Source organism: Hyperolius riggenbachi, chromosome 10, assembly GCF_040937935.1.
Source record: "Hyperolius riggenbachi isolate aHypRig1 chromosome 10, aHypRig1.pri, whole genome shotgun sequence".
Classification (NCBI taxonomy): Eukaryota; Metazoa; Chordata; class Amphibia; order Anura; family Hyperoliidae; genus Hyperolius; species Hyperolius riggenbachi.
The window spans coordinates 224,663,714-224,679,744 of record NC_090655.1 but is presented as its reverse complement, the minus strand read 5'-3'; the positions used below and the strand labels follow the sequence as shown (position 1 = coordinate 224,679,744).

Genomic DNA, 16,031 nt, shown 5'->3' with positions numbered 1-16,031 from the left:
CTGTATTATACCTAGCAGTCAGTGCATACCTTGCACTTGAATGGATGGCTGACTTGCCCTCCATAACTGATTCTCGTGAAAGGCAAGTGGTGTCATCTTTGTCCACCATAACAGATTCTCGTTAAAGGATTTAAAGTGAATTTGTTTCATAAACAGCAGGTCCTCCCGTATTTTTATTTTTGGTCGCTACCTCGGGCGGGCATGCCATGCCTGCTGCCTTCCTTATCTGGATGTGTGGTGGTAGCCGTTTCTTAGGCTACAACTCCGGAATGGAATAGAAACCGGATTCCCCGGCCATTACCCGTGGTCAGTCACCATGGTACTGAGAAACTAGTACCATCGAAAGTTTCACACACTTGAAGGAATGTCAGACTTGCCCTCCATAAAACATTCTTGGCAAATGCTTTCGAGTTGGTTTGTCTTCCGCTGGGTCAAGGGTCCATCTGACCACAGATGCCTGGTCTGTAAAGCACGGTGAGGGCAGGTACAGCATGGGTCTCTGCAGGCTCCCACTTCGGACCGAAATCGAACCTTGATTCCCCGGCCATTACCCGTGGTGACAATGGCAGTCTTGCCCTCCATAACAGATTCTCGTTAAAGGATTTAAAGTTAATTCATTTTGAAAACAGCAGGGCCTCGAAAGTCCTCCCGTATTGTTATTTTTGGTCACTACCTCGGGGCGGGCATGCCTGCCTGCTGCCTTCCTTGCCTGGATGTGTGGTGGTAGCCTTTTCTTTGGCTACAACTCCAGACCAGAATCACCCCAGGAAGGGTTCCCCCGCCATTACCCTTGGTTACAATGGCAGACTTGCCCTCCATAATAGATTCTCATTGCAGGCACTGAACAGCATGTAGAAAATGTAATGTTAAAAAAAATAGATGTAAGCTTTAAAGGGACACTGAGCTCAACTAAAAAAATTAAAATTGTACTCATCCAGGGCTTTCTCCAGCCCAGTGCTGGTCGGGAGGTCCCACGACGGCGTCCTGGCTCCTCTCCTAGTTCCCGCTTCCCGCGCTTTAATCGCGCATGCGCTGTACTTTCACGCTGGCCACCGTGATGACGCAAGGTGGCCGGCGTGGTGACGTCATACGCGGAAGAAGAAGCCCGACACTCAGCTGAGTGTCACTTGGCTACCGCCGGGCAGCCAATGCGGAGCAGGAACTAGGAGAGGAGCCAGGTCGCCGTCGTGGGACCTCCCGACCAGCACTGGGCTGGAGAAAGCCCCGGGTGAGTACAATTTTCATTTTTTAGTTGAGCTTGGAGTCCCTTTAACAATGGTAGAGAAAGAACCATCGAAAGTTGATAAGGCAGACAGACATTACCTAACCAGACATCACTGAGTGAGGAAGAGCAATATCGCCATGAAGCGCACTGCGCAGTAGTCCACGATGGCCGTCAAAACACAGACAGCTGTTTGCAGTGCATTACACAGTGAGTTTGGTGTGTCAGTGTGAAGCAGTACACTAATTAAACTCCCTGATTTATGTATACACATGCAAGATGTTTGAAAGCACTTTAGGCCTGCAATTTAGCATTCAATATGATTTCTGCCCTTAAAACGCTGCTTTGCATCAAATCCAGATTTTTCCCCGGGACTTTTGACATGTATTCCACTCCGCCAATTGGGGGTCCAGGTGTTAGACCCCTTGAAACATGTTTTCCATCCCTTTTCTGGCCAGCATAAGTGTTTCTAGTTTTCCAAGTTCGCCTCCCCATTGAAGTCTATTGCGGTTCACGAACTTTTCAGTGAACCGAACCTTCCGCGGAAGTTCGAGAATAGGGTTCGCGAACCTAAAATCGGAGGTTTGCGACATCTCTAGCAACAACACCATGAAGTCCAAAGAACACACCAGACAGGTCAGGGATAAAGTTATTGAGAAATTTAAAACAGGCTTGGGCTACAAAAAGATTTCCAAAGCCTTGAACATCCCACGGAGCACTGTTCAAGCGATTATTCAGAAATGGAAGGAGTATGGCACAACTGTAAACCTACCAAGACAAGGCCGTCCACCTAAACTCACAGGCCGAACAAGGAGAGCTCTAATCAAAAATGCAGTCAAGAGGCCCATGGTGACTCTGGACTAGCTGCAGAGATCTACAGCTCAGGTGGGGGAATCTCAGCATAGGACAACTATTAGTTGTGCACAGTACAAAGTTGGCTCTTATGGAAGAGTGACCAGAAGAAAGCCATTGTTAACAGAAAAGCATAAGAAGTCCAGTTTGCAGTTTGACACAGGCCATGTGGGGGACACAGCAAACATGTGGAAGAAGGTGCTCTGGTCGGATGAGACCAAAATGAAACTTTTTGGCTAAAATGCAAAACGCTATGTGTGGCTGAAAACTAACACTGCACATCACTCTGAACACACCATCCCCCCTGTCAAATATGGTGGTGGCAGCATCATGCTCTGGGTGTGCTTATCTTCAGCAGGGACAGGGAAGCTGGTCAGAGTTGATAGGAAGAAGGATGGAGCCAAATACAGGGCAATCTTGGAAGAAAACCTCTTGGAGTCTGCAAAAGACTTGAGACTGGGGTGGCGGTTCACCTTCCAGCAGGACAACAACCCTAAACATAATGCCAGGGCAACAATGGAATGGTTTAAAACAAAACATATCTATGTGTTAGAATGGCCCAGTCAAAGTCCAGATCTAAATCCAATCGAGAATCTGTGGCAAGATCTGAAAACTGCTGTTCACAAACGCTGTCCATCTAATCTGACTGAGCTGAAGCTGTTTTGCAAAGAAGAATGGGCAAGGATTTCAGTCTCTAGATGTACAAAGCTGGTAGAGACATACTCTAAAAAACTGGCAGCTGTAATTGCAACAAAAGGTGGTTCTACAAAGTATTGACTCAGGGGGCTGAATAATTATGCACACCCTACTTTGCAGTTATTTATTTGTAAAAAATGTTTGGAATCATGTATGATTTTCGTTCCACTTCTCACGTGTACACCGCTTTGTATTGGTCTTTCAGGTGGAATATCAATAAAATTGATTCATGTTTGTGGCAGTAATGGGACAAAATGTGGAAAACTTCAAGGAGGCCGAATACTTTTGCAAGCCACTGTATACACATGCAAGATATTTGAAAGCACTTTAGTCCTGCAATTTAGCATTCAATGTGATTTCTGCCCTTAAAACGCTGCTTTGCGTCAAATCCAGATTTTTCCGTGTGACTTTTGGCGTCTATCCCACTCATCCATGCCCCCCTCCAGGTGTTAGACCCCTTGAAACATCTTTTCCATCACTTTTGTGGCCAGCATAAATGTTTCTAGTTTTCAAAGTTCGCCTCCCCATTGAAGTCTATTGCGGTTCGCGAAAGTTCGCGCAAAGTGAACCTTTTGCGGAAGTTTGCGAACCCAGCTAAAATCAGAGGTTTGGGCCATTTCTAGTCTGTAAATGTGAAGCAGTACACTACTTACACTATCTGTTGATCCATGTATACACACGCAACATGTTTTCAAGCACTTTAGGCCTCCAATTTAGCCATGCAATGTGATTTCTGCCTTTTAGGGATTATAACCCTGCTTTGTCTGGTGTGTTCTTTGGACTTCATGGTGTTGTTGCTCTCCCAATTTTCTCTTAGACAACCTCTGAGGCCATCACAGAGCAGCTGTATTTGTACTGACATTAGATTAAACACAGGTGCACTCTATTTAGTCATTAGCACTCATCAGGCAACGTCTATGGGCAACTGACTGCACTCAGACCAAAGGAGGCTGAATAATTACGCACACCCCACTTTGCAGTTATTTACTTGTAAAAAATGTTTGGAATCATGTATGATTTTCGTTCCACTTCTTCTCACAAGTACACCACTTTGTATTGGTCTTTCATGTGGAATTCCAATAAAATTGATTCATGTTTGTGGCAGTAATATGACAAAATGTGGAAAACTTCAAGGGGGCCGAATGCTTTTGCAAGCCACCGTAATTCAGAATTGCATGTATTGAGCTAAAAAAAAGCAGGCTATTGAATACAATGGCCAGTGTGAAAGTGCACATTTTGCCATGTACGACACCATGCACACAAGTCTAATATGTGTGCTCCCTGTTTTATATATTTCCAAGCAAACATCCTTTTAATAAATTGCTAAGTAGATCAGAGACTCATGTCTTTTAATCCAGAATATTTTTCTAACAGTCCACAAGGATTGTTAAATTCAGTGGATGTATTTTAGGGATGAGCGAAAATGCAAATATTCTTTTCGCCGAATTTTCACGAAAATAAGTACTATTTTTGTTTCAAAAGTAGGGTATATTAAGGAGATATGTGGGTACAAGAGGAAGAATTTTTTTAAAAAAAAAGACCTTATAGTTTTTGAGAATCGATTTTAAAGTTTCAAATGAAAAAAGTATACATTTAAATGCAGTAAATGACAGTTACTGTAGCAAACCTAGCGGTAGTGTAAATTTACTAATATCAAAAGAAAGGGCCAAGCACAAGTGCCATGGGGCAAGTGCTAAGTGCAAAGGGCCAAGTTCCAAGTGCAAAGGGCCAAATGTAAGTGCAAAGGGCAAAGGGTCAAATGCAAAGGGCCAAGTGCAAAGTGTCAAGTGCAAAGGGCCAAGTGTCAAATGCCAAGTGCAAAGGGCTAAGTGCAAAGGGCCAAGTGTCAAATGCCAAGTGCAAAGGGCCAAGTGCAAAGGGCCAAGTGTCAAATGCAAAGTGCAAAGGGCCAAGTGCAAATTCAAAGGGCCAAGTGCAAAGGGCTAAGTGCAAAGGGCCAAGTGTCAAATGCAAAGGGCCAAGTATCTAAGGGCCAAGTGTCTAAGGGCCAAGTGTCAAATGGCCAAGTGCAAAGGGCCAAGTGCAAAGGGCCCAGTGCCAAGGGCCAAGTGTCAAGTGCAAAGGGCCAAGTGCAATTTTTTCAAGAATACCTTATAGTTTTTGAGAAAATCGATTTTAAAGTTTCAAAGGAAAAAAGTATATATTTAGATGCAGTAAATGACAGTTACTGTAGCAAACCTAGCGGTAGTGTAAATTTACTAATATCAAAAGAAAGGGCCAAGTGCAAGTGCCATGGGCCAAGTGCCAAGTTCAAACTGCCAAGTGCAAAGGGCCAAGTTCCAAGGGCCAAGTGCAAAGTGTAAAATGCAAAGGGCCAAGTGCAAAGGGCTAAGTGTCAAATGCAAAGTGCAAAGGGCCAAGTGCAAAGGACAAATTCAAAGTGCCAAGTGCAAAGGGCCAAGTGTTAAATGCAAAGTGCCAAGGGCCAAGTGCAAAGTGTCAAATGCAAAGGGCCATGTGCAAAGGGCCAAGTGCAAAGGGCCAAGTGCCAAGTGTCAAATGCAAAGTGCCAAGTGCCCTTTGCACTTGGCCCTTGGCCTTTTGCACTTGGCCCTTTGCTCTTTGCACTTGACACTTGGCCCTTGCCCTTTGCTCTTTGCACTTGGCACTTGGCCCTTTGCACTTGGCCCTTGTCCATTTGAACTTGGCCCTTGGCACGTGGCCCTTGCCCCTTGGCACTTGGCCCTTTGAACTTGGCCCTTGGCACTTGGCCCTTTGGACTTAGCACTTGGCACTTGGCCCTTTGAACTTTGCCCTTTGAACTTGGCACTTGGCCTTTTGCACTTGGCCTTTTGCACTTGGCACTGGAACTTGGCCCTTTGCACTTGGACCTTGCACTTGGCACTTGGCCCTTTGAATTTGACACTTTGCACTTTGCACTATGCCCTTGGCCCTTTGCACTTGGCCCTTTGCACTTGGCAGTTTGCACTTGGCCCTTTGCACTTGGCCCTTGGCCCGCGAAAATTTGGCAAAATCGAAAATGGGATTTTCGATGCGAAAATGGCTTTGGCAAAAATTTGCAAGCAACACTGTGGTGTATCTAGGTACTCATCAACATAGCTGACTGATATTGGGCAGAATACATGAGGCGTTTACCATTTTCTGTGGTAATTACCTAAAAATGTTATTGATCAGGTGATCTTAAACAACATACTGTAACATCAATCGAGAGCAAATACAGCAGTTGAAGGAGTGCCACTGGTGAACCTCCCTGGATCAGAACCCCAATGCAGTTGCAATCTCTGAATCCATATTACCAAACCACTGAATGCTGTAAATTGATTCTTTGGTCCATTTGTTAAACTCTGTTTACCCCATACATATCTTGGAGATGTAAGCTATGCCGATGTTCCCACCTAGTGTACATGTGATAGATGGAAAGTACAGTACAGTGATGTACCCAAGTCTTAATGTCAGCATTGCAATTAAATATGTGGGATAATGTGAGGGGGGAATGGTTGCCAGCTAGCTTATATACCAACACTGTTATTTTATTATATAAAGATGGTTTATAACATTGTATGGTTTTAAAGTGCAAGTTAAATAAACATTATGTTTTAGTAATACAGACTACTTTTTTGTGGTTGTTACGGACGACTTTCCTTGTGTACATGGTGGCTGGTTAAGGGTTCGAATCTTGGCTCTGTGTGTTCAGTAAGCCAGTGCCTATTTTGTAAGGGGAGCTTGGGCAAGACTCCTGAACACTGCTACTGCTTACTGAGCATGCCCTAGTGGCTGCAGCTTTGGGGCTTTGAGTCTGCCAGGAGAAAAGCAAAAAATAACTGTTTTCTGTGTGTTGCTCTGATTGCATATTTTTAACGTATTTTTTGATTGCCACATTTGATATTCTGTCTAGAATCCTCGGGTGGACGTAACACCTTGCTGAAAGAATCTCGCCAAGCTCAGCGCCCACAAAAACCCTGGAGGGCAGATCAATGGGAAATACCACGTAACACACTGGAGCTGGTGGAAAAAATTGATACAGGCCCATTTGGAGCGGTATGGATGGGTAAGTGATATTTATTTATAGGTGGTTGTTTGGAGTTTTTCAAATAAATATTAAGTCAGTACATTATATGATAGTATTTGTAAAAGACTTAGAACTAGTTGTCAAGTCACCACCTTCTACTCCCATATATAGGATTTCTCAAATGCATCTTCTGGAATTTCCTACCTTAATCAGATTGACCTTCTCCAGCCCTGTAAATATTCAAATGCAACCTGAAAACTATTTCTAATCAAACAAGCATATAATTTTATAATTGTAATAAATGGTAGCGAGGCAGCTGTGGCGAACAGCGCTACCGCCGCAACTGCCTCTGCCTCTCGGCCTGTAAATGTTCCCGCACCTCGGGCGGCTCGCGCACCGAGGACGGGCATCTCTGTAGCACATAGGGTCGCATTAGCGCGGGCCGTGCGCTCATAGACAGGACCTTTATGCGGGAAGGAGGCGAGTCAGCTGACCTGTGGGTCGGCTGACGTCAGAGGGCACGCTCGCCATCAATGATTGGCTGAACTCTAGGGGCGTGCCTCGGGGATGCCGCAGCGTACTTAAGCACAGCAGGTTCATTCACAACTTGTCTGCTGTTGCAAATACTTCGAGTTAGCGCTCAGACCTTTGATAGCCATAATTATAGTTCATTGAAAACTGTATTATTATCTGTGTATGACTCTGGTTCGTTCTGACTACTCCTTTGCTCTATGCTTCTGTACTTCTGCCCATCTGATCTAGTTGCCTGTTTATCGATCTGCCTCTGCCTCCTGATTCTGTACTTTATCTGCCTGTCTGTTGCCGACCCGATTTGTCTGACCACTCTACTCTCACCAGTGAGCCCTTGTCACTGGTGAGGAGCTCATTGTACTGTAGTGCCCACCAGCTCCTCTGGTGAGGTGACTCTGACATTTATCAGTACGTATTGTTGCACCTCTACTCTCACCAGTGAGCCCTTGTCACTAGTGAGGAGCTCATTGAACTATAGCGCCCACCAGCTCCTCTGGTGAGGTGCCTCTGATATCTATCAGTACTACTGTTGCACCAATCACCTACCTGTACTTTAGCTATCACATCAGTTGTCTGATATACTTGTATTATTGGCGATTCTGCAGATCACCATATAATCAGGTATACATCTGTATTATAGGTGATACTGCAGATCACTGTAACGATCGGTGTAACACAGAGACACCAAAGAGGGGATGTCACTGACAGATCTGTGAACTATCTCTAACAGGGGAGATAGTTCTCGAGGTCGGGCAAGCCAGGTCGTCAACACACAGACAGATCAGGTACATAGACAGGAGACGGATGCGGAATCCTAAAGACAAGCCGAGTTTGGCAACAGAGTATCAGAAGTGACAGAAGTACTAAATCAGAAATCAGAAGAATGGTCAGGAAAGCAGAAGGTCATAACAAATAATCAACAATGCCTAGTCTTGGGTGTGAGCTCCTTGATCATCAACACCCTGGAACTAGTCTAGATAATAACTGGATGGTAAGTTAATTCCTAATCTGAGGTGTGAGGTCCTTGGTCATCAACACCCTGGAACTGTTCTAGGTAATAACACAGATAACAAGCAGAATTCCTAGTCTGAGGTGTGAGGTCCTTGGTCATCAACACCCTGGAACTAGTCTAGGTAATAAACACAGATACTGACAAAAAGGTCTGAGTGCTACCACGTAGTGATCGCAACGCCAGACACCAGAGAAATGACCAGCACCCAGTATATATACTCAAGCGCTCCTCAGCGCCTCCCCTAAGTGCTGGACCAATGAAAACTGACAGAATTGTCAGCTGACCGGCTTGGTCAGCTGACGCCCTTCTGACTGTCATAAAAGCTTTGTCTCTCAGCGCGCGCGCGCGTCCTTCTGAATCTGTGTGCACTATCAGTCCCAGCCATGCCAGACATGTTTTGCAATGTATCTGCTACGTTGGACGCGGAACCTGCCGCACCGCTATCCGAGCATGCGGCGGTTTTTCCGCGTTCAGCCGCACTGATAGCTGTGGGCCTATGCGTGCAACCTGCTGCGTCGGACGCGGAATCCGCCGCCTTGTTCACAGGGCACGCGGCGGTTTCTCCGCGTTCCGTCAAGCCAGTAGATGCAGGTCCAGGCGCGCAAGCTGGCGTGTTGGACGCGGAATCAGCCGCCTTAGTCTGAGTACCCACGGCGGCTCTTCCGCGTTTTCTCACAATCACCTCATAATCAGAATGCTGTTTCTTGCTGACACCTATTGTTACAATAATCAAATAATTTTAGCTGGTCACTGAACCAGCTGGTCAAATTAAGCTATGCATAAAGCACATAGTGTAATATCCTATTCTAGGTGATAAGGAGCTTGCATACGAGGATTACCGGCAATTCTAATTATCAGTTTCACTCATACAATGGGCTGGCTGAGTGTTATGGAGCATTACTCAGGAAAAAGCCTGAGCAATGCTCCCATATCATGAACAATGGGGAGTGAGGCTTTGAGCTGTGGTACTGTCTTTTAAGACCACGGCACTGCTGCCTCCCTCCCAGAAGAGGCCATGCACCCAACATCCACTGCGAGAGCTAATAGGCTCATAATCACTCATGACATCTGCGCTATATGGCAGGCACTTCCATCATTCTGTGCCACTCGCAAGACCCCCCATTTCCATTCTGCTTCCTTGGAGCCCCAGCAGAACCATCTTTGAATGTCCTGCTGGGGGCTCAGTCCCCATTCGTCCACTAGGTGGCCTAATGAGAATCAACCTGGCATGCAGCTATACAGTTGATATCAGGCGTCACGCAGCGCACAGAGCTCTTCCCTACCTCAGGTGCCCAGGAGGAGGTGGGGTCACATACATCCTGGGGGTTTATGCAGAATCTGGGAGCCCCTCTTAATAAGGTGACCCCCAGATGTCCTGCCCCTTCCAGGTAAATAGGTATAGAGGGTCAATTTTGATCCCATAACATTTTATTGAATAAAAGTACAAATGTGAATCTTTTTACACTATCAACAATAGCCACGCTGAGAAGTGCGGGGTGAAACGTGTCATCGGGCAGGGCTGAAAGCGGACAGAGCGCTCACGTGACCTGGGGCACTGGGAAATACACACTGCACATGCCACATCCTAGTGTGTGATGGAGACAGCGGGGAAGCGCTGCTGAGATGCAGCTACCAAGCTTAAAGAGAACCTGAACTGAAAATGAAAAGTCAAAATAACCATACACAGGTCATACTTACCTCCTGTGTAGTCTACTCCTCAATCTCTTTCTTCTCTCCTGCATCCCATTTGTCCATTGTGATACATGGAATTCTCCGTCCTCCATTTTAAAAGTGTCCATTACCCCATAACAGCTTCCTGGTCAGCACACTGTTAAACTGTAATATCATCCACTTGAGCCATAGGGAAACATGGACGTTACCTTGCACATTCAGTTGTAACGGACAGCAGCTGATATATAACTGACAGCAACTGGTATGTTTCAGTTCTGACAAAATATTGTCAGAACTGAAAGAGATCGCTGTAAGAAGAAAAGTGAGCTTCTGAGAGGAACTGACGGTGAGGTTAGTATGTAATATTCATTTGCAGCTACGTCATGTGTTTATTTTAAAGAGGTACTCCAACCAAGAATTTAACTTTATCCCAATCAGTAGCTGATACCCCCTTTTACATGAGAAATATATTGCTTTTCACAAACAGACCATCAGGGGGCGCTGTATGACTGATATTGTGGTGAAACCCCTCCCACAAGAAGCTCTGAGGACCGTGGTGCTCCTGGCAAACTGCCACAATGTAACAATGTTCAGAGACAGGAAATAGCTGCTTACAGCTGTCTCTAACGGCCATAACAGCTAGCAGCAGCTACATAACCTGCCCACGGTAAAAATGTCACCATGTGATACATGTCAGAATGTAAATCAGGGAGAGGAAAGATTTTACAATGAGCAAACACTGACTAAATCATTTATACATAATTATTGTAAAAATGAAGCACTTTTTTTATTACACTATTTTCACTGGAGTTCCTCTTTAAATAATTTTACTCAGTTCAGGTTCCCTTTAAGTACCTCACAGGACGACGGAGCTGCGAGTGAAAGGATCCATCACAACACAGTTAATTACCATGTATTTGCCAACCTAGGCATGAGGTGTACATCTATACAGCATCTATACAGCATGCAGGCATGACCATTTGAACTGACAAGTGCACTTACAGTCACCTCCCTTGATATGCACCGATGGTGGGTCCACGCTAGATGTACCGCTGGGATATAGTGTTCTGAAGTTGCATAGGTGATTTGGACCAACTACCTAGCAGGGATCTTTGGAAAAGTAGGTCTATGAGCGCTCTGACCGCATTGTTTTATGGGTTGTTTTTAATTCTGTGGGTTATACCCTGACTCAACATTTATATCCATTCCCACATTACATTATCTTGCAAGCACATGCAGCAGCGCAGTTAAAACACAGTTCAAAACACATTTTCAAGGTAGGCTTTGATCTGCTATATTAAGAATTGAGCAAAGGTTTGAATACCTTTACAACTGTAGTCTTTATGGTACTCGTGCTATTTAGAGATGTCGCGAACCTCCAATTTTCGGTTTGCGAACCCTGCTCGTGAACCTCTGCGAAAGGTTCGGTTCGCGAAAAAAATTCATTAAGAGACCTTAGGCACGTCTTCCTAACACTGCTACTGCCTATAGAGCGTGCCCTAGTGGCAGCAGCTTTGGTGCTTTGAGTCTGCCAGGAGAAAAGCGTGATATAAATGTTATTTGTCTTGTCTAATTTTTCTCTTGGATTGAGCATAAATGGTAAATGCTAGGCCAGCTTCAGTTAGTACTGTTGTGGTACAGCAGTTAAGGTACTTGCCCACCACACAGGGAGACCCAGGTTCACTTCCCAGCCAATGTGAGTTGGCTTTTGTGCTACAAATCCTTAAAGGGAACCTAAACTGAGAAGGATATGGATTTTTCCTTTTAAAATAATTCCAGTTGCCTGAATCGCCTGCTGATCCTGTGTCTCTAATACTTTTAGTCACAGCCCCTGAACAAGCATGCAGATCAGGTGCTCTGACTGAAGTCAGACTGGATTAGCTGCATTTCAGGTGTGATTCAGCCACTATTGCAGTCACAGAGATCAGCTGGACTGCCAGGCAACTGGTATTGTTTAACAGGAAACATCCGTATCACTCTCAGTTAAGGTTCCCTTTAAGCAACCTAATGTTTCTATTGGATTGAGCATAAATGGTAAATGCTAGGCCAGCTTCAGTTAGTACTGTTGTGCTACAGTGGTTAAGGTACTTGCCCACCACACAGTGAGACCTGGGTTCAATTCTCAGCCATGGTATGTAAACTGGCTTTTGAAATACTATAATTCTCTGGCAGATGAGACCCTCCTCCCTCCGGTAGGAGGGAGGAGGGTGGAGGTAGTGAGTAATATACAAGAGCCTAATTAAACTCTCCCTAGCAGAGTGTGTAGCAGCTGTCCCTTAACTAATTAGTGTAGGCAGACGAGTGAGTACAAAGGCTCAAGGACCTTGCCTTTTATAAGGGGGGGGGGGGGGCTCCAGGCGTGAGTGCAGTCTGATTGGCAATAATGTGCCTGCTGACTGTGATGTAGAGGGTCAAAGTTCTGCTCCATAGAGCATTATGGGGTGAATCGAACTTCCGCAAAAGTTCGCCTGGTGCAGGCGAACGTGTGAACCACCAAAGTTCGCCTGGAACCGTTCGCCGGCGAATCGTTCGCTACACCTCTAGTGCTATTTAGTTTCATTCATCTAGAAAACGTGACATATCATAAGTTTCTCCTTTTTGTCTCTCTTGTTTTGTGTCTCTCTCTCTCTTGTGTTACATTTTTTCTCGTCTTCTTGCACAGGGTACCATCATGGGAATATAAAGGTTGCCATAAAGTGCCTTAATCATGGCACCATGTCTCCATCAGATTTCCTGGCAGAAGCCGACCTTATGAAACAGTTGCAACATCCACGGTTGGTCCGATTATATGGATTGGTAACTCAGGAACCTATGTACATTGTGACAGAGTATATGGAAAATGGTAAGTCCTATCTAAGATGCACTTTGCTGTCTCAGTTGATGGATACATTTTTTTCTCAGTATTTAGAGGAACAGCAATTGTCCTTCGGGCAGCTTAGTGGTGCAAATGGCAATGACATGGGTACCAGTAATATCATTGCCAAGCATGTAAGATGTATTTCCTTCAGCCACAAGATGCATCCTTGTCCACATCCCAATTAGTGATGGGCGAACCAGTGCTGGTCGTAATGGAAAAATCTACGCTTACGGATCATTACGCGTAATTTTACGCTATTACGCATTACGCAATTACGGTTACGGCGTAGGAAATTATCTACGGTACATCACTGTAATTACGCGTAAACTTACGCAATTACGCGTAAGGATACCGTAATGAAGGCGCTTACACTACGATGTTACGCGTAGTGCCGTAATACCCATTAATGCATATTTTTTTACGCATGCGGACGATATGTACGCAATAGCCGTCAATGTGACAGTTATTGCGTACATATCATTCGTATGCATCAAAATGTACGCTTATACTGAAGGGCGGGAGAAGATACTATTGGTTGCTTAGGATGTTGACTGATTGGCTACTCTTAGAAAATGGGAGATTTTACGTTAGTAATTACGCGTAAAATTACGCGTAAGTGTTCGTAAAATTACGCATGCCTAGCAATTACGGTAGACAGTGTAATTACGATACCACTTATGGTCTTACGCGTAAATAATTACGCGTAAGACCGTAAGTTACGCATAACGCTTACGCGTAAATTTACATTGAATTACGATGCGTAATTACGCTCATGCGTAATTTCGGCCCAGCACTGGGGCGAACACTTACTGTTCGGCATAGCGAAGGTTCTAGTGACGTCATTCAGCGCGCCTGCCCCCTCCCGCCACCAGGGGGTGCCGGTCCTCCCGAGAGCCGGCCGGCCCCTCCACAAGCCCCCCCGCGCCCGCTGTATCATGGCGCGGGGGGGCTTGTGGAGGGGCCGGCCGGCTCTCGGGAGGACCGGCACCCCCTGGTGGCGGGAGGGGGCAGGCGCGCTGAATGACGTCACCCGAACCTTCGCTATGCCGAACAGTAAGTGTTCGCCCATCACTAATCCCAATGTGCATGTGAAGTCTGTTTTAACACTTTGTGAATTGTGGCACAATCATCCTTTATACCATGCTTCAGATTTGTTCTACGGTCTCTTGCTCTGGCAACAATAAATCTGCCCCACTGAAAGGCTTTTTGACAAAACTGTGTTTTTGCTAAGCTTGGATGTACTTTCACTGAAATTATATGTTCAGATACATGACAAAAATGACTTAGGGTTCATTCACACTACACACGTTTTGTGATTTATTTATTTTTAAGCGCTGGAGAATTTTTCAAAATCGCCCTGAAAGCGCTTGTGCAATGATTTTCTATGAGAGAGTTCACATCTGAGCGGTTTGTTTCCAATCTGCTCAGAAATTTTTGAGGCAATTTGGCATCAACGGAAGGTATAGGAAAAACTCAAAACGCTCACAAAATCGATTTGTGCAGCCATTGCGTTCGCGTGTTTAAGATTAAATGCATTGTATTTATTCTTTTTCGGGTCAAAAAGTTCACTTCCTGATTTGCGTCAGGGAGTGAATTAAAAAAACGCTCCGGAAAAGTGCTTAGAAAATCGCTTTTCACAAAAATGCAATGCCCACCCAAGCGCCGGGAATTGAAAAAAAAAATTGTGTTAAAAAAAGTCCAACGCGAATGCTAATAGGAGCTGAACGCAATGTGAACGAGGTCTAAAAGAATATCCAAGGTGGATGAAAAAAATAGCTTAACTAGCTTTACTTACCCAGGGCTTTTTCCAACCATTAGAGGTCACATCTGTCCCTTGTCGCAGCTCTGGTCTGCTTTTTGCTCCCGCTGGCAGGCGCTGAAGTATCGCCGACCCTAGTGGGCCGGCGTCTTCTGCGCATGCACAGGTGTGCACCCATGCTGCACGCACCTGCGTCCCCATTATTAGGAGCGTACTGTGACTGTACGCTCCTGGTGATGTGGACACAGAGCACTCACGCACATGAGCAGAAGATGATACTTCAGAGTCTGCCAGCAGGAGCTGCAACAAAGAACCCAAACAGGGATGAGCAGGAACTACGCCAGTGCGAATCTACGCATCGTAGTTCGCATCTACGCATTGTAGTTAGTAGGCGAAGTTTCAAAACTACACTCACGCATTTACGTGTAGCGAAGTACCGCTGTGCAAAGTTTTGCCCACTACACATAGTTGACATGTGTATTGCAAAGTAAACTACGAATGCCGTAAATGCGTCTATTTTTCCGCGTACGGATCATAGTTTTCGCTTGCGCATGCCCAGAAATATTACTGCTCCTTGTATGCGTATACAAATTCGCATTGGAAGGGGAATGTATTTTTAGCCGATTAATGCGGAAATTTTTCCGCATAAGGGCATAAGCGTCCACATACGCTACGCTTCGCACTACGCGTAATTGCAAATTTTAACGTGAAGTGTACAACATGCATCCGTAGTTGACATTTGATTTTGAAGCTGTAGGTTGGCGATGCGTAAATGCGGAAAACTATGCGAAGTTCCAGCGTAGCGCATGTGGCTGACTATGACCATCCCTGGACCCAAATGCCCTCTAGGGGCTTGAAGAAGCCCCAGGTAAGTAAACCTAGTATTTTTCATCCGCCTCGCATATCCTTTGACATTGTTTTTAGCCACAGCATTAAAGCACTAGAGATGTTGCGAACCTCCGATTTTCGGACTTCCGCGGAAGGTTCGGTTCTCGCAAAAAAGTTCGCGAACCGAAATAGACTTCAATGGGGAGGCGAACTTGGAAAACTAGAAACACTTATGCTGGCCAGAAAAGTGATGGAAAACATGATGATTCAAGGGGTCTAACACCTGGACCCCCAGGTGGCGGAGTGGGATACATGCCAAAAGTCCCGGGGAAAAATCTGGATTTGACGCAAAGCAGCGTTTTAAGGGCAGAAATCCCATTGAATGCTAAATTACAGGCCTAAAGTGCTTTCAAACATCTTCCATGTGTATACATCAATCAGGGAGTGTAATTAGTGTACTGCTTCACACTGACACACCAAACTCACTGTGTAATGCACCGCAAACAGCTGTGGACTACTGCGCAATGCGCACCATGGCGAGATTGCTCTTCCTCACTCAGTGATGTCTGGTTAGGTAATGTCTGTCTGCCTTATCAACTTTCAATGGTTCTT

At 45.3% G+C, this 16,031-nt stretch overlaps 1 protein-coding gene across 1 annotated transcript in view; it reads left to right on the top strand.

Moving 5' to 3' along the window:
* The window catches only part of LOC137536841 (proto-oncogene tyrosine-protein kinase LCK-like), a 369,228-nt gene that overhangs the window by 195,086 nt on the left and 158,111 nt on the right, over positions 1-16,031 (top strand). Inside the window, exons 4-5 of the mRNA XM_068259030.1 lie at positions 6,648-6,800; positions 12,638-12,817. Coding sequence (XP_068115131.1) covers positions 6,648-6,800; positions 12,638-12,817 — 333 coding nt within the window. The remainder of the gene's footprint in view (positions 1-6,647; positions 6,801-12,637; positions 12,818-16,031) is intronic.